This window comes from Procambarus clarkii, chromosome 1 (assembly GCF_040958095.1).
Source record: "Procambarus clarkii isolate CNS0578487 chromosome 1, FALCON_Pclarkii_2.0, whole genome shotgun sequence".
Classification (NCBI taxonomy): domain Eukaryota; kingdom Metazoa; phylum Arthropoda; class Malacostraca; order Decapoda; family Cambaridae; genus Procambarus; species Procambarus clarkii.
Genome location: NC_091150.1, coordinates 19,280,646 through 19,308,068, shown reverse-complemented (window position 1 = coordinate 19,308,068; position 27,423 = coordinate 19,280,646). Strand labels below are relative to the sequence as shown.

General features: G+C 41.2%; 2 protein-coding genes across 8 annotated transcripts in view; one reads left to right on the top strand and one right to left on the bottom strand.

Annotated features, from left to right (window-relative positions):
- Positions 1-4,166, top strand: part of LOC138366261 (inositol 1,4,5-trisphosphate receptor-like) — an 87,162-nt gene extending 82,996 nt beyond the window's left edge. For both annotated transcript variants that reach the window (XM_069327952.1, XM_069327504.1), the window contains one exon: positions 483-4,166. In XM_069327952.1, coding sequence (XP_069184053.1) covers positions 483-602 — 120 coding nt within the window. In that variant the 3' untranslated portion in view covers positions 603-4,166. The remainder of the gene's footprint in view (positions 1-482) is intronic.
- Positions 4,167-7,960: 3,794 nt separating this feature from the next.
- The window catches only part of LOC123753985 (prolyl endopeptidase), a 103,331-nt gene continuing 83,868 nt past the window's right edge, over positions 7,961-27,423 (bottom strand). For all 6 annotated transcript variants that reach the window (XM_069329756.1, XM_069330787.1, XM_069328723.1 and 3 more), the window contains exons 10-14: positions 26,785-27,047; positions 24,699-24,911; positions 19,382-19,529; positions 14,625-14,804; positions 7,961-9,859 (exon numbers count right to left, since the gene is read on the bottom strand). In XM_069329756.1, coding sequence (XP_069185857.1) covers positions 9,797-9,859; positions 14,625-14,804; positions 19,382-19,529; positions 24,699-24,911; positions 26,785-27,047 — 867 coding nt within the window. In that variant the 3' untranslated portion in view covers positions 7,961-9,796. The remainder of the gene's footprint in view (positions 9,860-14,624; positions 14,805-19,381; positions 19,530-24,698; positions 24,912-26,784; positions 27,048-27,423) is intronic.

Here is a 27,423-nt window from a genome sequence, read left to right as displayed (position 1 = left end):
TGGTGGAATTTTATTTGACCCAGGTTTTTTGGGGGGAATGTCTACCTTTCTGGGTGACTAACCCAGTCGATGGCAGACATGGAATGCTTCCAACCACATGGAGATTTCTATAGGCCATTGCTCCTCGTGCCTCTCTGAAGGGGGCCAAGTTCTGGCTCGTGGTCCCCGGTGGACTAGAATTCCAATCGAATTGACTGATGCCACGGTCTAATACATACATATCAGCCCAGAAAGCTCCCAGGAGCTGGAGGGGGGCTCCACAGAAAGTAATTGTTGTGTGTAAGACGTAAGCAATGTAGTGTATATCTGCAGGTGAAATAGTTTGAGGAAGGATCTCCTAACTGAATGCATATGTACTGTAAATTAAGATAAAATTAAGAGAAAGTTAATCTATGTACTGTAGGTTAAAAAAAAATTATCTTTAACAAACATCTTCCTAAATCACCCTGTTAATGTTTATCCATGTTGTCTTACTACTTCAGATGACAAAGCAACAAAAATACCGTAATCGGCGCGGGATCCTCAGTACGACCAGTAACTACAACAGTCATCAGTATGGTCAATCTGGCATGGGTATGGATACCATGCACCAGTACCAGTAACTACAACAGTCATCAGTATGGTCCATCTGGCATAGGTATGGATACCATGCACCAGTACCAGTAACTACAACAGTCATCAGTATGGTCCATCTGGCATGGGTATGGATACCATGCACCAGTACCAGTAACTACAACAGTCATCAGTATGGTCCATCTGGCATGGGTATGGATACCATGCACCAGTACCAGTAACTACAACAGTCATCAGTATGGTCCATCTGGCATGGGTATGGATACCATGCACCAGTACCAGTAACTACAACAGTCATCAGTATGGTCCATCTGGCATGGGTATGGATACCATGCACCAGTACTGTACCAGTAACTATAACAGTCATCAGTAACTATACCCATCTAGCGTGGGGTATGAATGTCATGTACCAGTAATATTTAACAAGTCTGTCCTTAGATGAAATTTATATATTACATTGAGTATATTTTTTACGTTAAATTAGGAAAAATTGTTATCCTGTTAAATGTCTTCCAGAAATCTTTCAAGAGTAATTTATTTTCAAAATTATATTACTCTACATCTGTGAGCTCAAGTTATGAAATGTTAGGATCCTTCATATCACCTATAATGTCATGTTTCTCCCAGGATGCTACAGTATTATGCATTTTTTGTGTAATTCTTGTGGAGAAAATTAAAAGTATATTTCCAAACAGACATGTACAAAATAATTAAGTAATTGGAAATAATTTCAAAGGTAATAATTATAAAAAATCAAGCCTTGCCAAATGCTAAATCCTTGCCCTGCTAAATATAATTTGACTATGAGGTCCTGAGGGAAATACCAGAGTGTAAAGTGTGTCACACAATTTATTGTTTAATGCTAATAAATACACAAATTTACTGTTGGCATTTGGTTATAGTATAAATGATTGATTTTCCTATTCACTTCATTTATCATTTATGTTCATAGCTCTGTTGCGAGGTACATACAGTACTGTACTCTACGTTTGTCTTCACACACTCGTTTATATAATGTTTTATGTGCTTGATGAAAAAAATAGGGAGAGAATTATTAGAGAAAATATACACAGTAAAATTTCTAGTCCTTTTTCATTACATGGAACTTTAGAAAAATGTTGTTTGATTACTTGTAGTTCTGTATTTATATGTAATATCCAGTGGCATCTGATAGTTGTTAAAAGCAAGTGCAATGGTAACACCAGATGTATGTCTTGGGTCTGCTGTTTACTTTTTTGTTATAAATATGAAGCTGCCACATATGTACTGTTATATTGTTAATTTACAATCATATTCTGTACCAGTAAAGCTCACTTGGATATCTATTAGCTTTGGTCAAATTTTAATTCTTTTAATGAGTGTTATTTATAGAATTTCATATAGTTCCTCCAAATATAGCTATTAATTTGGTTGTGTGTGTCTTTGAATACACTTAAACCTTTATGTTGGTGAGAGAGAGAGAGGCACGTGGGCCGCGTGTGTGTGGTAAACACTCGCCACATTATGTATATCATCGCTGTGGGTGCTTCTCTACCATCAGGCTACTGCAGTAATGTTCTATCATTAAATCTTACATTCCACATTTGGATTTTATCATAGTTTTTATTTAAAAGATATAACAACTGTTGCATTCTTTACTTTTGTCTTAAACATTACTATACATTATGTAATGTTTTGCTACAAGTACTTTGAAGCTTACACTACATAAACATTCCTGGAAGTAAATTTAATCAGCATTCATATGCTTATTTGTGCATTCCAAGTTTGTTTTTCACAACTTATTATAAAGCTTTCTCATGTGTTTTGAAATAACTGTTCAATTAAATTAATAATATTTAAAAATTCATATAAAATGGCTTCAAAAGGTTCACGTATTTTATTATGTGTAATAATATTATTAAAATTGTGAAGGCGTAAATGGGTATTTTAGCTTGTGTTTGATGTGAGTGGTCACTTGGAGTGTGTGCAGCCTCTAGCACCTTTATTATTGAAGTGTTGTTAATCTGGATTTAATGTGTTATTTACATATTATAAATCTCTTGACACCTGTATGATGCTACTCACTTATTTTGGAATATATTTGTAAAATTTTGCATTAAGATGTTTTTTAAAATAAATTTGTACTGCATTTACTATACAGTATATATACATACAGTATATGTATGTTTTATTTATAATTAAAATTTGCCATACAATAATTTATGCATAATATGTGAAGAATGTGATTTGCCAGAACTGTACGTATAGATATCATTATAGGAGACTGTGTATATAGTATTTATCTATCAGTAAAGTGTCAACATTTAATAGTGGGATGTCACCTAACTTTGAGGACATCAGGATTATTATTTTTAATAATTTCAATGAATTTGGAAAGGCAATTATTATATTTGAGTGTGATGAGTAAGATGTATTTTCAGCTTTGCCGTGTCTGTGGCAACGAAACCAAAACATGAATACTTTCCTTTGAAGATATATATACTTTAGACTAAACATTACAAACATTACAAAATAGTTTGCTTAGTATTGAAATTAAAGGAAATTTGATAAATATCTCATAAAAAAATTATAAAATATTTTACTAATTTATATTTTGCAAAATGTAAATCGCTGTTAAATGACTATTAATAAGGATCAATAAAAAAAGAGTTTATAAACCATGTAAAAGTAATTATCAATAGAAGGCACCAAGCCGGGAAGGCTGTGTAGCAAAACCATGTAAAAGATTTAAATTAAAAAGTGCAAATATTTATGGTAGAAATGTTAAATACTCTTTGTATGCTTGGGTTATAGGTCAAGGCAACAAATATTTTACTGTTCCAACCACTTCATTATTTGTCAATGTTTTTTTTTAATATAGTTCGTTTACAAAAAATGAAAGACTTGTCATGCTTCTTACCAAACAGAAAGTGTCAAACTTTATTCCTTCAATGCTAAACAATTATCTTTATGGCATAACTGCATGGTATTTAATCTCGTAGCATGTAGGTTCAATGTATTTAACATGTATATAGTACTATGACATTTTGACATAACATTTGCATAAATAATGAAGCATACATGGAAGTAAATATCAAAGCTATATACATTTTGCAATTTATATATTCCTTCAGATATTTGACTTGTGTATCAACATTCTGAATTTTATATTTATAAATTGTTAAAATCAAATTATAGTACTGTAGGCCTATTTAGATTTATGTATATGAACTCTGAAGCAAATAGGACTGGATTGCTTAGTTACAGCGAAGGTTTCTGTGAACGTTGTGTGTGTTCTAAGAAACTTGAGGCAAACACTACAGTCTGTTATTGTTATTCTTAAAACATTATCTGAAAGTTGAATTTATGTCAGTGTTGTGCTACATGTGTTCTTTGACCAATGTTAGTTTTACTGAGTTTCCTGTTAATTTATCCTTAAACAATATGTGTTCTAGAACCATAATTGCATATTGCAGATAAGTAGAAATAACACCAGTAATTGTTAGGGTATTTGTTTTGACAAATGTTTACGTTCTCAGTCCTATGCCACTACTTTGTGTATATCCTAACAATGAAGTTATGAAAATAAAATCTCACAGCAGCCTGTTTTATTATCATGTTTATTATTTTCCAATACAATTCTTAAGTCTCTGGGTAAATTAATTATACACGGCTATATACCAGAGGTCTCAAACTTGTGGGAAATAAATTCCTTATTAAGGAAAGAAAGTCTTTTAACTAAATCATTGGTAACAAAGTGTGTTATAAGCAAGTGTCACTTTTTATCAGAACAGTGGCGTAATAATAGCAGTAGCATCATAATATGCCACCTTGTCCAAGGTGGCATATTACTCACAAATGTTCCCATTTGGTGGAAAGTGCCTTGACACAGTGAACAGGCACTTGTGCATCACTCATGGATAGGGAGGGCTAATTATTGCTCCCCTATCCTGCCTGCTGTGGTGGTGTACAAGCAAAATACGTCCCCCCAACACTTTGGTCGTGTATGGAGACCCGTGCACTCCCTTCTGTTCCTTCATCTGTGAGTTGAGCCTACCCACTGGTTGTGGCCCATGGGATGGGGTGGGCAACTCACTTCTTTGGCGAGGGGATGGGTAAAATTGGAGGTTCACTACGGCCCACCTGAACCAAGCTGCTTGCCTGATTAGCTACACCTTGGTAAGACATCGGGTCAAATGGGCATTGTAGGGTTGGTACACCTATTGCTCCCTGGGATACCATTCAGCCCTCAATGGTAACCTACACATACTGTTCTCATTATCCATGAGGTTGCTTACCCTTGTGGACTAGTGGCTGGGGGTGTGCTGGACAGTGAAGTCGTTTACTTTAATAAAAAAAATTTTGTCAGGCCTTATTTCTCCTCGGACTTGTGGGGAGGGTGACCAATCCTGCAAGTTGAACTGTGATGGAAGGATGGGCTCCATAGCCCAGCTACATTGGACCCAGACCAGGCTTCACTTCTGACTACCCCTGCTAACCAGTCCACTCCCACTTCCATGGCTGTGTTGAACCCCGAGCCCCCGGTGGTGACTACCTCGTCCTCCATTATGGAGGATGTGTTGTGTGGCTCCATCTTCCATTGTGACAACTGTGCCATTTATCCCCCTCCTTTATGAGGGTTCCTGGCACTGCCACTGCGTTTGCTTTCTCCTGCCACTGCTACATTCCATGATTTGTTTGGCCCTGCTACATGACTAAAGTACTGTATTTTGATCTTTTGTCACAATGAACATGCCTGCCCTGATGTACACATCCAGAAGCACTGTGGATTCCCAAGTTACTTTTAACCTCCATCCCCACTGGCACACTTGTGGTTACAGCCTCTTCTCGGGAGGCAGCTGCGTGCCTAAGTATTTTGTCCTGCATTGGCGAGACCCCGGGTCGGGTATAAAAAATCCAGCAGTGCATGTAATGAAACGCATCTTTCTGGTAGAGCCCTGGTGGCTCCCTGTAGCTATCTCACTGAGATTGCTCCAATCAACCAGTCACATTAGTTGCAAGAGTTCATTGAGCCTACCAGAGACCAGAGCCAAAACCTGACCCCACTTCATATGTGGTGCAGAGAGCAAATGACAATCTGCTATATTACCGGGAAATCATTCAGAAAGTCAGCAAAGTTTTACAAACAACTGCTGGGTTTGCAAGCTTCAAAAATGACTAAAATGCAAAATAACCCCTAAAAATATACAATATCCAAAGAAAAACCAAACTAGCTAGAACCTGCTAGTACCGAATGCTGCCACTGGGCGGCCCGGTCCAGCTTCAGCAATCAGAGCAGTTCAGGAATAAATAACATCACAATGAACACAGAAGGGGAGGGAGACAAGGATCCAAAGGAGCTCTACCAGAACGATATGTTTCATTATGGTCAAAGCTGGGTTTCTGAGGGCAACACCTAGGTGGCTTCCTGTAGCTAAGTAACCACAGTGAATGTTAGAGGGACTTACCAGAGTAGGAGAGGCAGAAAGCACCAAGTCAAAGAAGAGACCAATGTCTGTGAAACACGATCAAAGGACCGAAGACAACCAGGGACATTGACTAAGTACCCAGCCGCCATGACCCTATTAATCTGCAAACCTCCCCCCCCCCCAAGCCTGAATATCGGTTTAAGACATAAATTAGAGAAGACCACCATGAGTGCAGCATATTTGCAAATATCATGTGCCCAGGATAGACCAGAGGTGTTGACTAGCCTTGATGACACTGCTGACAATCTGAAAAACACGAGTCTTGGGACACAGGACCACGGTCACTGGATCAACCGAAAGTGTCCACTGAAGCAAAGACGTTGGCACGCAGGTAACAACAAATCGCCACCACCGGACACAACAAATGATGCACCCCCTGGCCAAATCAACCAAAGGAACCCCTCTGGAAACACGCTCACTTGTTCTTTGTTAGAAAAAGAAGAAACGTTGCAAATGAAGAAAGCGCCCATCAAGGCCCTTGAACAGAAACCTTGCCTCCGGAAAGGACCAGGAAGCTCACCAATCCCAAAATCGGTGGCAAGCGCCAGCAAAAACTCCGCCTTAAAAAGGGAATCACAGAGCGAAGGGGCCGACATAAACCAAGGAGTGAAAATCTAGGACCCTGTCAGCTCGGGAGAAGCATAAGTAGGCCAGGGAAGAAAACGAGACAACTTACTGAATGGAGCTGCAGAAGAAACGATGCGACTCCTATCTCCTTAAGGCGCATGACGCCATATGGAGATTTTAGGTACTGTACTGTATTAGGAATGATTCAAAACTCCTATGGATACACGACGCTCATATCCTGTTCCTTAAAACTCCAGTAAACAGACGGAAACTTGAATAAAAATCGCCTGCATCCCTCCTGGCTGTGAGTGCCATAGCACTGCCAGGATTAGGCAGGACTAGACCATCTGCTGGCACATGGGGCAGGATGGGCAGGTCGGGGCTGCACAAGGATGGGCAGGTCGGGGCTGCAGCAGGATGTACAGGTCGGAGCTGCAGCAGGATGTACAGGTCGGGGCTGCAGCAGGATGTACAGGTCGGGGCTGCACAAGGATGGGCAGGTCGGGGCTGCAGCAGGATGGGCAGGTCGGGGCTGCAGCAGGATGTGCAGGTCGGGGCTGCAGCAGGATGGGCAGGTCGGGGCTGCAGCAGGATGTGCAGGTCGGGGCTGCAGCAGGATGTGCAGGTCGAGGCTCCAGCAGGATGTGCAGGTCGGGGCTGCAGCAGGATGTACCAGTCAGGGATGTAGCAGGATGTCCAGGCTGCACTTCAGTCCTGCCTCTCAACTGGTGAACAGGTTCCTGAGCTGACTGGGCTCCATCATATCTACTTATGAAACTGTGTATGGGGTCTGCATCCACCACGTCACTGCCTAGTGTATTCCACTAATGTCTTTGTGGCTCATTCGAGTACAAAACTTCCACCTGTGTCCCCTGTTCTTGTTCCACCCGTGCTAAAAAGTTTATCTTTGTCCACCCTGGATATCTGTGCTGGAGCGTGCTAGCAGAGCGCTTCAAGACCTCACTGTAGGAGTGTGTTAGCAAGAGGGCTGGTGGAGAAGACCTCACCAGAGGTGTTCTCTCCAGAAGTGTGGGGGTTTTATCCCCACATTTGATGCAAACATTGTCAGTATTCAGTGTCCATGTGTCAATGTAATGTATATAGTTTTAATTGTGCTTAATTTATTATAAGTAGAAGTTTGAATTCTATAACTTTAGACAAGTCATTGCATCTCCACCAGGGTTAAGGATTTCTAGACTTGAGATGGATCAGCGAGTAACAAAAAAAAGAATCAGGTTATGGAAAAGATGGTATCAAATAGCCTCGAGTTGAGGGTTAAGAAACCAAAATGCATTCATGCTCAAAATGTTAATTGTTCATGTTTGCTTGAGGGTGTAAGTCAAGGTCAAAAGTATTTACCGTTCCAACCACTTTATTATTTGTCAATGAGGTAACATAGGGTTTCTTAAATGAAGTAATGTATATAAAAGGCCTGCCATAGTTCTTACCAAACTCAAAATGTCAAACATCAAAAAGTTACTCTTCTTTTAAGAGTAAAATTATCTTTATGGCATAATTTCATGCCTTTTAATCTCAGTGTGTAAGTTAAACTTATTTAGAATAACTGTATTATATGAAATCTTAACATATTTGTCAAAATAATGAAGGTTATCACCATGCAAGTAAATATCAAGGCTATAATACTGTGAAGTTGAAATTTTCTTCACTATGTTTGATGGTGTTAAGTGGTTTAACAGCTGTATATGCCAAACAATGTCACCCCAGTTGTGTTTTCTTTGACGGTGAGTTGACTCTTCCTCAAAGTAATGTGGTGGTGGTCCTGATGTGTGACAAACACACGTTGTTGGCGTTACTGACATGGATTATTTATCTTTGTAAATCATCGCAGCAAGTTTGTGCATGTTATACCTATGTATAATGTGTCACAATTATAACAGAGTATAGTGTATCCCCCATGCCATGGTGACATTATTCTTTCTACTTCTAATACGGGTATTGAGAGTAGTGGGGTTGAGTTACATTATTTGCACTCTCGGAAGAGTGAGCCAGTGATTTAATATGGCTTTGTTAGTGATATTCTTAATTTTCTTATTGCTTGGGTTCTGCATTCAATAATGAAACATAGAGGATATTTAAGATCTAGCATGTTGTAATGGCAACACATTACTAATTCCGTCTTAAATCTTCAGCCATTTATAGTTTATTAGGAAATACAGAAAACCAGCAAAGACAAACAACCAACACAACAAAGCAGAACCAGAACAATGGCTTAGTCTTGAGACAGGATCGGTAGTAAACAACAAACAGTGACTAATAGAATCAGTACTATACAGGATTTTGTGCATAAAACTTTAATTATCATCAATACCCCCACAGAGAAATTAACAAAAAATCATGGTCACTATGGCAGGATTGTACACAATAGTACACCCAAAAATAATTGTGACATTATTTATAGGTTAACCATACTTAAATTTAGATCAAACAAAATTACAAACATAAGATCCCTTTTTATGTCAAAAACTGTAATAACTCTTATCTGGCAAACAGGAACCAAGGGCAACACTTCATCAATTTAAGGATGCCAACTGCATCACCAAAATAGAAGACAACACTAGGAGAAAATGTGCAGAATCTACAGCTACCAACACACCACTGAACAGGTCAAAGTTATGTTCAACACTATCACCCCTTCTTGCTTTACTTAATACTTATAACACACACTACGGTGGTGGGGTGTTGCCTTCACTGCACTCTCCTTACCCCCTCAACTTTTCACATTTATATGCACAAGTTTGGTGTATTTGATTTAATAAAATAAAGCCCTTGCAGACAAAATATCTACCAATAAAGTCTACTCTCAAATTTAGTATTTCTTAGCACTGTGAGCACCCTGTGCTCTAAGTATACATGCTATTTCTAAAAATATACATTTTAGGACAGTGTTGTGGCATACTTTTTCTTTACCCGTGTTAATTTTACAATTTCGTGTTAATAATATATAAATGATAATACAGTACATTAGGTGTTTCAAAAAACTTTTGGTAAATATAATTCTTACAATGGAAGGAAACAGGCTTTATCCTCAATCTTTGGCATCAAAAGTATGATATTGGCAAATTCACTTGTATCAAAGAAAAGTCAAAGTTACAGATGCTGGAATTAAGAGTATATCTTGTACAATAAGAAGTTACAAAGATGCAACTGGGAGAGCTCCTCGAGGCAAGTCACGACTCTTCCAAGCCCAGAGCCTGCATGATGAAGCAATAGATGTCAGTGTGCTCTTCAATCTGCAAAAAAAATGTAAGGATAATTAGCTCCATTTTCTAGAGTATTTAATGCGCAAGGTTCCAGAACATACTGTAATGTACTGTTTGCATTCCAAGAGTAGATTCTTCCAGAAGCTGCTCTCATTTGTTCCTAGGCTCCCAATTAAGATACAGCGGTACCTTCTTTTACGAATTTTATCCGTTACTGGAGACGGCTCGTAAACCAAAAATTCACAACTCGGAATGATTTTTCTCATCAGACCTAGATAAAACAAGTGTATGCAGCACCACTTGGTAAATAAAATTTAATGAATAAATGCTATGTTATGGAAAGTGTTATGGGGAAAAATAGACCACATACAACCTACAAATTATGTGAAAAAGCTTTAAAAAATTCAGATAAAGAAAGAGATCTGAGGGTGGTTCTAAATAGAAAGCTATTACCCGAGAATGACATAAAGGACACTGTGCGAGGAGCCGACCTCATCGAGATTCCAAGGATCAAGCCTAAGCTACACTTTCCTATTTCACAACTGCTTTTAAATGCATGGATGGTGAGATACTTAAGAAATTGTTCACGACCTTTCTTGAGACCAAAACTGGAAATGTGCAGTGGCTGTGTCGTGCCCATACCTTAAGAAGCACACCAACAAACTGAAAAAGGTGCAATGACATGCAACTAAATGGCTTCTGAAGTTGTAAGATAAATAGCTACGAGTAGAGTTTAGAGGCATTAAATATGTAAAGACTAGAAAACGAAAGAAAAAGAGGCGATGTGATCACTGCAAACAAAATAGTAACAGGAATCAACAAAATGAATAAAGAAGAATTCCCGAGACTTGAAACTTCAAAAACAAAGATTTAAGCCAACTAAACAAAGCTGCCAAAGAAATATATAAGACAATTTACTTTCGCAAACAGAGTGGTAGACGGTTGGAACAAGATAGGTGAGAAGGTGGTGGAGGCCAAGACCGTCAGTAGTGTCAGGGCATTATATGATAAAGAGTGTTGGGAAGATGGGACACTACAAGCACCGTTCAAATCCTGTAACTACACTTAGGTAATTATAGAAAAAAACAGCGTTGAATGAAATGAAATGCCATTTTCTGGGTTGAGCCCCGAAAGCTCCCCGAAGTTAATGGACTGATATCCGCTTTATTAGTCTAGAGCATCAGTTACTGTAGTCCCTGTGCCTACCGGGACCCACGAGTCAGAACCTGGTTCCCTCAGAGAGGCGCAGGGAGCAATAGCTTATGAATACTCCACTGTTTGAGAGCATAGTCATGTTTGCCATCGACCAGGAGTATCACCCAGAAAGGTCGGTGAACCATTACAAGCCCCAACTGGTAAAACACTGCATCAAGGTCAAACATAGGCTAAGAACTTCCTCCAAGAGAAAACAACAAACAATCAAATGTTCACTCAACCAGCACGCCTACTCATTTGAGAACCCACCACCCCTGGCGAGGGAGCTCCGCTAGGCGGCCCAAGCACTCACACTGGCAATTCGTAGAGTGATAACAAACCACCAACCAGAGGGAGGGAGGGTGCCAGGGCAACCCGTCCTCTTAAAAATAACGTCACTTTTCGCTGGTATGCGCACTATGGGCAAATTTGGACGTAATTTGAAATGAAATAGACTCACAAAAGTGACGTTCTGTTCCGTTTTCTATTTGAGTCGTCCAGCTTACGCTCAGAGGTTATAAGAGGACACTTTAAATTAACGTTTTTCATACCGTTTTGAAACTTTATGAGAATTTCCTGCCCACCTAACCTATCAGAGGACCCTTAACTTACTGTTGTTGAAAAAAAAAATCCCAAATTTATTTTCATTTTTTTTCATTTTCAAATTACGTCCAAATTCGGCCATACGGGCAAACGGCCAAAAGCGACGTTCTTTTAAAGAGGACAGTTTGGCCAGGGAGTCTCCAGAGCTCATCCCAGAAAATGGCGTTTCATTATATTCAGCGCTGGTTTTCTGAGGCGAGCCCCGTCGGCTCCCTGAAGCTATATACCCGCAGATAAGTAAAACGGGACTTACCCAGGAGGCAGCAGCATCGCATGCCTCATCCATGCCCACCGCCCCTAATGAAAAGGCGGAGTCCAAGGAAAAAGCCTCAAAGAAGGGGGTCTACTGGGAGGATCCACAAGACTTGGCAGGACGATTGGGCTCAACCACCTCTCTATCTGCATTGGATGGGGCAGCCTCCGAAGCCGCCCAAGTCTCTTCCCGAGCTAAACACCGTCCCGACTCCAAAACCCTCAGGTATTTGGGGGCCGGGAACCGAGTAAACGGGTAAGTTGGAGGACGACCGGGGAACAAGTCCCATACGACTCTGGGTCATAGGTGTCACCGACCCAACAAGCAGCATGATGGAGGCTGAACCCAGAGACAAGGGCAACGAACAACAATTAAACTCGCAAAAAGCGAGTGGAGACATGGAAGTACTGTACTGAGCCCCTAGGGGTTTACAGGTCCAGCAGGAGGAGGAATCTCAACGGGGAGCCCAGGCACTGGCGTAGCTAAAGCTGGTTAAAGCTGGTAAACTCCATCTAATATCGGGCAAACTGACCCCAGGAAGCCGTGCATGCTACCTTGAGAACCAGAGGAGGCCCACCAAACACAACCTAGGCAAACCTAATCACAAGCTAGGCAGACCTCCAGGAAAATAAAAATAAAAATTTGAAACCCTCGAATAACCAGAGGCCAGAGAGAGATATACGGCCGCCACGATTATGCACGCATCACAAAAGAACGTGCACCCCAACCAACAACACCACCACTTCCTTCCCAGGGCCAGACGGAAAGCCCCACGACTCCCACTGAACCCCAAGGGTGAGGTCAATGAGAAGCAACACCAACCTCAACGGGAGTGCAATTCCGAACGTCCCAGGGAAGAAAACCCTGAATACGTAAGGGCAGTACTTACCAGGCGCTTAGGGAAGGTAACCCTAGACGCATGCAGCCCGAGTACTTCTCAGAACACCTGGCCACTGCATAATAATCACACAGCCGGCACAACCACATAGTGGGAAAATCCAGTAGAAGAATGAGGCCAGAGGTTATGTCAGCTCTATACAGCCCCAGTCAACGAACTGTTGGTGTGAGCACTTGAGCCGCCTGGGCGGGGTCCCCTCCCCCCTCCTGGGAAGGGGGGGGGGAGGTCGCCAATGAGCGTGCACCCTGGTTGAGTGAACATTTACTTATTTGTCATTTTCTCTGGGGAGAAGTTCTTAGATTATGTTTGGTCTTGGGTTGCAGTGTTTTACCAGTTTGGGCTTGTAATGGTTCACCGACCTTTCTGGGTGATACCCCTGGTCGATGGCAGACATGGCTATGCTCTCAAACAGTGGAGTATTCATAAGCTATTGCTCCCTGCGCCTCTGGGGGAACCAGGTTCTGACTCGTGGGTCCCAGTAGGCACAGGGACTACAGTAACTGATGCTCTAGACTAATACAGCGGATATCAGTCCATAAGTTTCAGGGAGCCAACGGGGCTAATCTCAGGGAAATCCTCGTGAACAACAGGTTATAGAGTCAAGCTCAGGAAACAAAGGTGCCAAAAAAAAAGTTAGAAAGTTCACTTTTGCAGAGCAGTAGACAGTTGTATAAAAATATGAGAGGGGGTAGATGTCAGTAGTTTAAAAAGTGTCATATACAAAGTGTTCCAGGAATATGGGACATAACAAGGGTAGCTCTCATCCTATAACTACATATGCGCATGCAGAAAACTAACAGTTAGAAAGGTGGGGTCCAAAGGCTAACAGCTCAATCCCGCAGGCAAAAATAGTAAATACACTCACACAACCACATTAGTTTTTTTAATATAGACAAGGTCCATTGTTATTTATTGGCCCATTCAATGTGACAGTATGTTTGTTTAATTTGCAACATATTTGCACTTTAACACAACACTTAACACCAAAATCTTTAGGTCACAACTAATATTACATTACTTCATAATTAATTTTGGTAAATCAAATCTATTCATTTCTTTCTTACAGATTCCGCAAACAAAAGTTGTGGTAAGTAATGGGTGTTATCTCAGACCTTGGGCGTCAGATACAAGGTCGTCAACTGGTAAGTAATAGGTGTTATCTCAGACCTTGGGCGTCAGCTACAAGGTCGTCAACTGGTAAGTAATAGGTGTTATCTCAGACCTTGGGCGTCAGCTACAAGGTCGTCAACTGGTAAGTAATAGGTGTTATCTCAGACCTTGGGCGTCAGCTACAAGGTCGTCAACTGGTAAGTAATAGGTGTTATCTCAGACCTTGGGCGTCAGCTACAAGGTCGTCAACTGGTAAGTAATAGGTGTTATCTCAGACCTTGGGCGTCAGCTACTAGGTCGTCAACTGGTAAGTAATAGGTGTTATCTCAGACCTTGGGCGTCAGCTACAAGGTCGTCAACCGGTAAATAATGGGTGTTATCTCAGACCTTGGGCGTCGGATACAAGGTCGTCAACTGGTAAGTAATAGGTGTTATCTCAGACCTTGGGCGTCAGCTACAAGGTCGTCAACCGGTAAATAATGGGTGTTATCTCAGACCTTGGGCGTCAGATACAAGGTCGTCAACTAAGTATTTTCAGTATACAAAAAGATAAACAGTAAGTGCTGCTCTAAATTTCAGAAGATTTAAGGAACTACACATAAGAATTAATGAGAACTCTTTTTAACAACAAAATTTTCCTTGTGATATCTGATATTATATAGAGTACTAGTTTGTTCCAAAGTAATGTACAGGGTATATGTACATATAAACTAATTTACTGCAACAATATTACTTACAATCTTTGCTGTAGGTTTCCCTCCACCATGCCCTGCTTTTGTCTCAATGCGAATAAGGAGTGGATTGGTCTGAGTGGAGTTGTTGCCGAGCTTGAACTGTAACTCCGATATAAACTTGAAGGAATGCAGAGGTACCACTCTATCGTCGTGATCTGCTGTTAACAGTAACGTCGCAGGATACTGCAAATACAAAATAAAGGCACAGTTAACTCCACTGTATTGTATTGTGTCAATGACACATATCTACCTTAGCTGTAGAGCACATTATGAGTTTTGTTCATAGCTACACGAACAATTCAATACAAATACAGTGACACCTCGGCGAACTTTTTGGATTACGAGCCCAATTTTTTTGTAAAATCAAAATCGGGTTACAAACTTTGCCTCGGGAAACGAAGTTTGTTGATATGTGTATGGCCAACCTAGCACGTGGTGGCACGGCGATCGTGCGTCAGTTTACCAGTGCCTTCCGCCTAGTGACAATCACGCCTGAATTATTTGTAAAGAATTTCAGTGTTTTTTGTATTTTTGGGTATTTGAACATAAAAGTAATTATTATATATCTCACCATGGGTCCCAAGAAAGCCAGTGGTAAGGTTCAAGCCAAGAAAACACATGTGAGAATGACCATAGAGGAAAAACAAAAGATCATTCGTAAACATGAAAATGGTACAGGAGTTGTTGAACCAGCAACGCAGTACAACAAATCTATGTCACTGATATGCACTGTAATTGCTAAGAAAAAGGACATTATGAGTGCTAAAGTGACAAAAGGCATATCAACAATCATGAAACAAAGAACACAAACACTTGAGGATGTTGAAAATTTGTTATTAATTCACCCAGAGCAAGCTGTAGTAGGCCGTTGTGTTAACCTTTTTAATGACAATGTGATGTCTCACTTCAGACAAGTGTTACAACATAGGGAAAAACAAGTGTCACTAGATAGGTTTTTAGTGAGGAAAAACAAGCAGTGAGCCACAAGCAGGTCCTAGTGGTATGCAGGCAAAACATGCCATAGTGTGTACCCCCAGAGAAGTCATCATTGCCTGATGTTATAATGGAATAATTATATAGTTATAATGGCTGCAACCGCCGACCAAAAGCGGCACAAGCCCGAAGAGGCCCAGGTACTACTTACAAGGTAGTAAGCAGCCAAAAAGCGCTTGACCTCCAAGAGCCCCGTGCCCGAATGTCAGCCCAAGACAATCTTTCTGGCTACCGAATACTAAGAAGCACAGCAAACTTACGAACGTCGTGGCCACAAGGATAGACCGCAGGCTGACTGGACCGAATAACCCTGTGGACAACCTGGGAGACCCGAATTCTGGAACAGCGAAGGACAGAAACCAGGTCAACCCAAAACGCGTACCTGGCCACCGAGGCCGTGGCGGGCACGTAATGGCAGAGAGCTGCGACTGGACACAACACATGATGCACCCCTGGCCTAGCCAACCAAGCATCAACAACCCAAGGGGGCCCCTCCGGAAAGCAGAAGTCTCATTCTTTGCCAGAAAAGAAGAAGGATGCAAATCAACAAACCCACCCCCAGGACCAAAAGAGCAGAAACCCCTGTACCGGAGGAGAGGATGAAGCACCCTGACTCGACCCCCAGAGGCCAATGCCAACAGGAAAAACCAACGGATTTTTCGCCTTGGAAAAACAATCCTGAACCGAAGGGGCCACCACAAACCGAGGCGAAGAGTGAAGAGAGAGCACGGAAGCACCAGAGATAACGAGGAGATAACGGAAGCACCTGCTCCAATGACCAGAACAGCTCAGGCAGCACATGAGCAGGCTGGAAGTGAAACAACGTACGAGACAGCTTGTGGAATGATGCGGAAGTAACATCAATGCCGAATGCAAGCTGCAGCGGCTCTGCCAGCGGCACATGACGACGGTCCTGGAACAACCAAAATAGGAAGGACAAAACAACCTGGACAGAGACAAAAGTAAATCTACAAAGGGACAAAAAATAATGGAAGGACTGCCAGGAAATGTCATACTGCCGCAGAGACGAAACACACAGGTGGGACACCATCAATGAAGCCACCTGCTCACCACACAAGTGGGCAGGTGTGGACAAGACTAGAGTCAGAAAGATCAAACGTGAAGACTCGAGGAGAAGAGCGAATCAGCCACGTAACGGACCGGATTGATCTGCTGAAAGAGGCGAGGCCGCAGAAGGACCCTAGGGTTCGGACAACGAGCAAACAGCGCCTGAAACCAAGGCTGGGCCAGCCACCAAGGAGCCAAGAGGACTACTCTTCCTTGGTAAGTTTCCAAGCAAGCTAGGTCCTGGAGCAACAACGGAACTGGGGGGAAGAGGTACAGGTAACCCCACTCGACCTGTCCTGCCACAAGGCATCGACCCTGACGGCCTCGCAGTTGGGAAAGGGTGCCATGTATAACTGGAGATGCCTCGACCACGCCGATAAGAAGAGGTCCACCTCTGTGAGACCGAACATCTGGCAGACCCAACTGAATGAGTCAGCTTTGACTGTCCATTCCTTGGACAGGGGAATGAACCGCAACAGGCCGTCTGCCAGGACATTGGACACCCCCCAAACATGAACGGCCAGGACAGCCAAACCCTGAGAACTCAGCAGACGAGTCACCAAAGCAACTAACCCCCCAAACCAGACCGCATCAAACCCCCTTGGTTCAGGTAATGAACCACTGAGGAAGCAGTCTGAAAGGAACCAAATCGTCGATCCTCAAGTGACACTGGGCTCTTGATCTGGGGTTCCTCCTTCCCCCTCCCAGGAAGGGGGTGAGTTGCGCAGACATGCGACGTGGCTCGTGTGACGTCATGCTCATTTGTACGTTTCCATTTGGGGAGTTCTGTCCATTCGTTTGTCTTTTTTAGTAGTTTTTAACCAGAATAGGGATTTGTTTTGAGACGCTTACCTTTCTGGGTGCCTGGCCTGGTCGATGGCAGACAGAATGCTCCAAATCCCATGTGCATTTCTATAGGGCATTGATCCTCGTGCCTCTCTGAGGGGGTCAGGTTCTGGCTCGTAGTCCCAGGTAGGCCTAGAACTCCATACACAGTGATTGATGCCAAAGTGTAATGGTATACATATCAGCCTGGATAGCTCCGGGGAGCTGAAGGGTGTTCCCCCCCAGAAAAATCCAGTTTCTGACCGATTCTCTTTTTTTTTTTTAATATAGTGTGCACAGCTGTCTGTTCTACAATCCCTATAGAATGGATTTATCATAAAATCTAAATGTTTAGTTATCAATTTTTTTGTCTAAATTTGGCATGCATAATATATCAAATGCTATATTGACTATTTTTTTTACAGTAAACTATACTGAAAACCTATATTCTAAATCTATGAAAATGAAGATCATATGCTATTCTGAGAGCATAATAACACTAAATGAACTATTGGTGATATTTTATATTTTTGCAGCCAATTTCAAAATCTGATGTTTTCAATATTCAATTTCATAATTATTTCTTATTTTCTTGTTTTTCAAGTTACGTTGGTATCATTTAGACAAAGCTGGAGCATTTGCTAGTAGATTATGCACACAAAAATTTGAAAACATTTAAGTAAGTTTGAGAAAGCAAGTTCCATGTCCATACATACATGTGTGTATTGTGCCCTTTAAGGGTTAATCTCATTCATTACCAACTTTAGTTTAAAACTACCAGTACTGTTCACACAAACCACCAGTGGCAGCTACAATTATTTCTGTACTTTTAGCAGAGTTAAACTATTTTATCTTTTCTTTTTTACCTTTATTAAACACATTTCTGTGGATGTTTGTGTATCTTGGGACACCATTTACGATGCCCTCAACTCTCCCTTAAACACCTGGGACGTATCCTAATTGGGGTAACAAAAGGTCTATTCTCTGTGGTGGAGTTCCCACCAGCTAAATTGTAAACATTGCATGTACTGTTGAGGCTAAAAGTCCCTCCAAGCCCGGTAAACTTGGCATGTTCAGTGGAGAACAAGCACCAAAGAATAGGGACGCTGGGGGAAAGGCCTCACTCATTAACCCCTGTACCGCACGCACTGGCATATCTCGTTAGACAGGTGGTGCGCTGACAGAGAAAACTAATTTGTTGGAAAAGCAAATGATTCAAAAGATGCACAGGGCTTACATTTGCCTCCTCAGGCATCCAGTAAATATACGCCGACTTGGAAAAAATGTCATGGGTATGTAGTAGCCACTGGTAGTACACGCTGCAGCAACTCTCAGCACTGCTGTGCAACTTGTACCCACAGCATCACTTAATATGAGCAACTTAAATAAGTGCAATTATTTTGCAGTGATAGTGTCAAAGAAGATGTGTGTGTGACTGTGATTAAAGACTATGTACAAGGTTTAGATATCAGTGAACACAATGCTGGTTATGATGTTCACAGCAGAAGGCAGATATTCACACCACACAGCTACAGTTTCATGCATCTACACATCATGCCCTCATATTCCTTTACAAAATGAACTTGTGGAAAATGATTCACATTCATGAACATTAATCCTCTTCAATTTAATATCCTGAATTCCTTAGCCAAATCTGCCATAGTATTTAAAATATTCTCTCCATCTCTTATATGAATTAAATTTATAAAACTTTTTTGCATTACCGATTAAAAACATTGAATCTCCAATGAATTTCACCAACTTAATGAACTAACATTCTATCCATCTTATGTAAAAGACTTCTGTTTGCCGATGTTTCAGTTTAAGCATGACCGACGAGGCAAAAATGAACAAATTACACTATTTAAACATACCTGAATACCTTCAGCTGGGACCTTGACATTATGCAGAGGTGAGTACTTCAAAACATTATCAAAGTGCTCCTTTTCATCTGGGTTGCCGTAATCTGAGCACCAAGCATAACCAATTGTAAACTTGTGGAACCTCAGCATATCCATTACCCTGAAGATAATCAATTGATATGTACATAAATATATGATGGTACTGGACTACAGTATCTATATAGACTCAAAAATCAGTGTTTTTATGACATACATAATATCTGTGATAGTATTGTTTAAGCTTTGTCACGGCTTAATTAAGAGGAAGCACACTTTAGCACCATTACAAACAAGAGACAGTATTAATAGCTAAACTCATACCAACATTTAGGCCAACAACTACATTGACTAATTATCTAATATTAACGATCAGATAATAACTTGTAAATTTTAAAAACAATGTTAAAACAAAAATGCTTCATGTGAACTCAGGGTTTGTAAAAGATGGCGTAGTAAATTGATAACATTTATAATATTCCTGCAGTAGAAAACCCAGCATTGAATGTAATGAAACGCCATTTTCTGGGTGAGTTCCCGAGGCTTGCCAAAGCTATCCAGGCTGATACGGATATGTTTAACTTTCTGGCATCAGTCAATGTGCACGGAGTTCTTGCCTATCGGGGACCACGAGCTAGAATCTGGCCTCCTCAGAGAGGCACGAAGAACAATGGCCTATAGAAACCCCCGTGTGGTTGGAAGCATTCTAAATCTGCCATCGACTGGGTGTAACACCTAGGACCTCCCCCCCCCCTTAGAGTTCACACCCAGGGAAGCCTTCTCCAAGAGGTCAGCCCAGATGACCTCCGGATTATTTTGTTGTTGATTAAAAAAAAATTCCTGGGTTAGTCTTAGTCAGCATAGTTTCAAGTATGTAATATTTCATGCAAGGGAATTAGACTCCAGATTCTTATGTGTAAACATCCTTGTATCTCCCCCTTTTGGCCAGGTCAGAGGTCAGTCACACATGTAATTAATAACTCCTCTCTTGAAGAGTGTATGGTGAATGTCAAACAAGCTTTTTGAAATATTTCTTGAGTGTTTGTATACTCTTGGGGCAGGTAGTAACAGCAGATCTTCCCCCTCCCCCCTGTGGGGGTTGTATATAGAGGGCCTGTAGGGACATAGGCAACACAGAGTGCCGGACACCGGGGTCCAGAGAGGGCTTTGAAGACCATCTCAGCCAGGGAGAGACAGATATCTTAAGGTAATGTGTGTGTGATCTCTGAGGTTCTGTTCCATGTCCAAATTTCTTAAATTTTTGCCAGTGTTAGAGTAGGATTTATAAGTGGTGATTGACATAATTTTGGTCTCAATAAACTCGTTAAATTTCCCGTCTGTGTCAATTGTTGAACCCTCTTAGCCTTTTGGATATAGTGGCTTACAACCGTTTTCATAATTAATGACAGTCATAGAAAGTACTCTCCAAGTCAAGCAATGTTTCTTGCCTCGTTGCTTGATATAGTTTCAATGGTCAAAGGCAGATGGTGGCAGCGTATTTAATCCTTGTGTTAGCATTTCCTTATTGGCAGTGTACCTTTGGTTCCGGTGTAACCATCATATGTCAGCTCATAACAGTGTTATCAAGTGCAACCGATGAGGAAGTGTTACTCAGGATAAGTAGTGTTCCATTATAGTGGTGTTCCATTATGGTGGTACACTTTAGTGGCGGTGTTACAATTGGGTGGTGTTACATGGGTCTGGCATACAGTATAGTAGTAGGTGCCCCAAAACAAACCCCTATCCTGGTGAAATTTTTGTTACCGAAAGCTGAACGAGTGGACAGAACTCTCCAAATGAAAATTGCCAAACGAGCATGATGTCATTAGGTTACTGCGCTGCTGTCTGCGCAACTTCCCCCCTTCCCTCCCCAGGAGAGGGAAGGGGGAGCCCCAGACCCTCGTGCCGGTGATCCACCCTTCAGTTCTTGCCTGAATTGCTACTGGCATGGTCTTGTGCCTCTGGCTTCTGCAATTGTCTGAGTTTCTGTGCCTTGTGGTGTGGGCTGTCTCTACGGGTAGTGTGCGAGCCAAGAGTAATATTGTTCGGTACTTGGGCTGCATGTGCCTAGGGTCATCTTCCCTAGGTGCCCCTGTAAGTACTGCCCTTGGGGGCCACCTTCCACAAGTCACCTTGGTATCTACCTCCGCTGTGTCTTTTACTGCTCGGTACTATTTGCTTGCTCTTGGAGTCAGCTGGGGTTTTTGTTGCCCTTGTTTGCCTCTGGGTAGGAGGTAGTTTTCATCACTAGTAGGGGCAAGGGGTACTGCACAGCTAGTTATCACCTGTTATAGCGGCCAGCTCTGTTCCGCCTGGGTGTGTTGTCCTCTTGCGGGGGTTTTCTTTTGTTTATGTTTTCCTGCCTGGTGGGAAGGGGGGTCTGCATTTGGTAGGTTGGCCCTATTTAAGATTAGGATAATTATATACATTCCGTGTTCTTGGTGCTACCCCCTGCTTGGCCCCCATGAGTGGACACGTCCCGGGGATTCAGATTTAAAAGTTTTGCTTGGTAGTTTGGGCCCCAGTTCGCAGTACACTGGCTGGACTTCCCGTAGTGTGTTACCAAGGCTAAGGACCTTGGGAAACCCTATGGAAGCTCCGAGGTCCGCTGGATACGACCCTTGAGTTCCCTCTCGCTTCGTGCGAGATTGATGGTTGCTCTGTCCCCTTGTCTCAGGGGAACAACCACCGGTTATGCCTCCGTCATGCTGCCTGTAGGGTCGGTGATTCTTTTGACCCGGAGGTGTGCGATGTTTGTTGTTTGTACGTGCTCCAGTTCACCCAAGCTACTGATCATGATATGAGGGTGCAGGCAGCGGTAGCGTTGCATGCTAGGTTTAGGTTTCTGCAACGCGATAGGTTGGTTGCTTTCCCGGATGCCCCGAGACTGCCCAATTTTAGTTTTAGGGACCCGGACTTGCAGGGTAAGAGTCGGGGGTAGTGTGTCTTGCGGCCACATGGGATTCACATCAGCTTAATCAGAGCTCTTATAAACAGACGCCATTATTAAAAAAATTCGTGGGTAACATCTTCGGGTGTGAGAGCCTCAGTACTGAGTGGACAACCAAGGCTGGCGCACACAGCATGAGCTAACAGCATCGCCTAAAAATGTCAAAATACCTATGTAAATACATTCCATGACAGTCAAATATATTCCGTGTATGTTCTTTTATGTCTCGTTCCAGGAAAAAACCAGCCTGTAAAGTAAATGGGTGATTATCCTAGTTATTTACCTGTGATTACAGGTCTCTGTGTAAGATTTGTCATTCATTAAGGTGACAGTGTTGTGTTGTGTCATTTAAGCGCTGAAGTTTAGTGCTGTATTGCTACTGTGTTTTGTTGGTCTGTGTGACCCAGTTTTGTATCAATTTGTGACTTAATAATTAATGTCAGTGAGCGCAATTAGTCACTAATTACCATCATTAGTGAAGTGTAAGGTAATTAACAATGTGTTGGCTAATTCTTGCTTGTTAGCTTGTTTATGTGAACAAATCCACAAGGGCCGTGACGAGGATTCGAACCTGCGTCCGAGAGCATCCCAGACGCTGCCTTAATCGACTGAGCTACGACATGGTCAAAAGGAGTTGAAACCGAAGTTCTACTGAACTTACTGGATCCTGCAGCCTCTCCGAGGCACAAACCCGGTTTTACACAACTCCCCCATGCACTCGAGATATGTCAATAGGCCGTTCTCCCTCTTCGCCCTTACTTCATTACACACAGAAATCACAATTGCGTGATGCATCAAATGAACAATGAACAAATGTTCATTTGATGCATCACGCAATTGTGATTTCTGTGTGTATTGTTTATGTGATAACCAGTGTTAACGTAAATCACTGCGAGTTTAATTAGCTGTCACTGTAAATTACCGTGAGTTTAGTTAAATTATCAATTGTCAGCGTGACAGTAATTTAGGTGTTTACTCACTGATTGTTTAATTACCCTGTCATCATAATACTATAGAAAAGTCTTGTTTGATTGCTTGACTGTCTGTGTTGGCAGATTGTATTAATTATCATGAATTAATGTAAATCATTAAATTGTATGTTTTGATTGAATTTGATTTAAATCAATTGTTTTCATTCAATAGACATTCAGGCCATTAAAGTAGCCTGCTCTGAGCACTCTAATTTTTTCAAAGTAAACGTGATAGGTCTGGCTGTTGTGTCTTGTGTTAAATTATCAATTGTTTTGCCGAAGTTGGTGAACTGCTAACTTGTGTCCGAGTGAGCACCTGCTGTTCAGATTAGTTCAACTTGATTCAGCCGCGAACCGGAAGTTCGACTATACTGGATGAGTGATTAGTTTTGCATAGTGTCCCGTTGGACTTAACGTAACGTTAAAACTATTGAGCCTTGTATTGTTATTATTAAGTTTTGTGAATAAATACAGTATTAACTGTTACCAAACGACAAGTGTCTTTCCATCAATACCTTCCAATAACCTTGTCTCTGGTATTGGACTCTGGCACATACTTGAATCTGTTTATATGCTGTTCTAGATACTTCTGGACTCGAACCAATTTCATTGCCAAACACACCAAGATAAATTTTGGTGTGAGATCCCATTGAGCAACCCTTATATTGCCATTAGCGGTTCTGAGGAGCTCCACGACCCAGTGATAAAGAGTCCCAAGGATTTGGACTCTGGCGGCAGCTCTTTGCCATCTATTGCAACCTTAAATAATAATCTGCACACATAGCATTTAATGTACTCTTAGTGCAGTCCTTTCTGACTGAGGTCACTTATATTAGTGTCATTCCCCCAATAGATATACTCTCACACCATGCGAGGACACGCCAAGGCCAAAACAAACCTAATACTGACCTACGGTTTTATCGACCACCAGACCCAGTATGTAAGGCTTCAGATACCGGTCTCCAAACCAGTCTTTAGAACCAGTGGAACGGTAAATAAGAGGTCCTTAAATAGAGTGGACACTGCTTTGAATATCTTCAAGTAGAACACACTTAAAATACATAGAAGACTTCCTAGATAAGACCAAAGAGCAAGCACAATGAGTCATGAAACTTGACAACCCTCCCTCCAGACCCATACCTCGCTCTTAGGCACACTCCTAACATGCACGAGCACACAGTTCAAGTTTAAAACATATCCTAATTTCAGTAAATTTAAGAAATCAGTATATATTGGAAAAATAACATTTATACTACAGTAATACATACTTGAGCATTAGAGTTATAGAAATGTTATTTAACACAAACCACACAAGAAATCTTTGTGCACAATAATATGAAAGGTACAAATAAAAAACCATGGCAATACTAACCCAACCTGAGCAATGATCGCCCCAAACAAGTCGGGCCTCTGATTCATACACGCACCAACCAGTAGGCCGCCATTTGACCCACCCTGAATGATGAGTAACCTACTAGATGTGTACCTCTCATTAATCAGGTACTCAGCTGCTGCTTGGAAATCATCAAACACATTTTGCTTATTAAGCAAGCGGCCAGTGTTGTGCCACGCTTCACCATACTCGCTGCAAAGGAACAATACACATGTAACAAACTACGCCATCAGTGTCGGCCAGTGCTCGGCCCCAAACCATGCGTTTGTATTAAAGGAAAACACCACTTTATAGAGTAAACAAGGAATGAAGTCCTACAGTAATCTTCAAGAGACTTGTGGGATTAGTTGCAACCTTTAAATGAGTGCGCTGATAACTGGACTGTACAAATATTCACTGTCCACATTATTTCAACCACTGGAATTACCATAGTCATAAAACATTAAAGTTTATTCAAAGTGTGTGCTGGGAAGATATATATATCACAATACCTGTATGCTACTGGATGATTACTGTAAGCTACTGGATGATTACTGTAAGCTACTGGATGATTACTGTAAGCTACTGGATGATTACTGTAAGCTACTGGATGAATACTGTAAGCTACTGGATGATTACTGTAAGATACTACATGAATACTGTAAGATACATGAATACTGTAAGATACATGAATACTGTAAGATACTACATGAATACTGTAAGATACATGAATACTGTAAGATACATGAATACTGTAAGATACATGAATACTGTAAGATACTGGATGAATACTGTAAACTACTGGATAAATACTGTAAGATACTGGGTGAATACTGTTAGATACTGGATGAATACTGTAAGATACATGAATACTGTAAGATACATGAATACTGTAAGATACTGGATGAATACTGTAAACTACTGGATGAATACTGGATGAATACTGTAAGATACTGGATGAATACTGTAAATTACTGGATAAATACTGTAAGATACTGGATGAATACTGTAAACTACTGGATGAATACTGTAAGATACTGGATGAATACTGTAAACTACTGGATGAATACTGTAAACTACTGGATGAATACTGTAAGATACTGGATGAATACTGTAAGATACTGGATGAATACTGTAAACTACTGGATGAATACTGTAAGATACATGAATACTGTAAGATACTACATGAATACTGTAAGATACTACATGAATACTGTAAGATACTGCATGAATACTGTAAGATACTACATGAATACTGTAAGATACTGCATGAATACTGTAAGATACTGCATGAATACTGTAAGATACTGCATGAATACTGTAAGATACTGCATGAATACTGTAAGATACTGCATGAATACTGTAAGATACTACATTAATACTGTAAGATACTGCATGAATACTGTAAGATACTGTGCAGCATCAGATTCTCAGAATTTGCACAGTGATTACATTTCTTAGGGCAAAAGGTGCAAAAAATGTAAAATGGTTGAAACAATAATCGAGTGTTTTAAGTTAAACAAAAGATTACCATACAAAACTGTGGCCGTAAAACCTGACTAAAGCACTATAAAGCATGATACCTTATCATAATGCTTGCCCACACATTTACACTACACTATAAAGCATGATACCTTATCATAATGCTTGCCCACACATTTACACTACACTATGGCTTTCCTCAGTTTACAAAACTATTTTTCCTCAACTTTTTCATTCATTACATAATTTGTTTTCTGGAATTGATTCATTAAATAGATGCATGATGTCAGAGGTTATCTAAAGTGAGAGTGGCAACATATAGAGGGTCTGTCTGGGATACCTTGAATCTTGAGAAAATCTTTTGGAGCAATGTGATGGAACCGAGATGGAATCCCAGATAACCCACCAAATGCAAGTTCAATCCCATTGTATTGCTCCAAAACATTTCCTCACAATATATTATACTACTGATGCTTCATCCTGCAACTATTTTGTCCCAGGCTGATACCTCATCCCAAGGAAGTGAGAAATAAGGTGATAAAAATAGTGAGGATAAAATGCAGTCATAAGGACAGAACATGACAGAAGTCACAAGTCTACTCACCCTCCCCCTCTTATGTTAGGAACTGCAATGACACCTTTGAACATTTGTAAAAATATGACCCTGGAGATGCTAAAATATGGCTGAATGCTAATATTGAAGCCACCATAGCCATACAGCAAGGTAGGGGCCTTCCCGTCAAGCTTCAACCCCTCGGAGTGCACTATGAACATGGGGATCTTTGTCCCATCTTTGCTGCTGTAAAACACTTGCTTCATCTCAAACTCTTTGGGGTCAAATCCCTCAATTTTGATTTCACGAAAAATCTGAAAAGAAATAAAGTGTGCGTCAGGAAAAGCTAGTTTTATATATATATATATATATATATATATGGTAGTGTTTAAAGGGTTACATGTTGTTTAACTAGATCTTTATATATTGATAGTAATGATCTGGTTAAATTAAACATCCTACCCGTTGAAGATTTTGAGAATCAACATCCCTGCGGCCTGGTCTCTGACCAGGCCTCCTGGTTAATCAGACCAGCAACCAGGCCGCCTCAACAGAGACCGGGCCACGGGGATGTTCATCCTCAAACTCTTCAACAGGAAGGACATTTAATTGAACTAGATCTTTACAATCAATATCTAAAAGTACTGAAGTATACTCTAATATATTGGAGTTTATCAAATATTGCCTCAT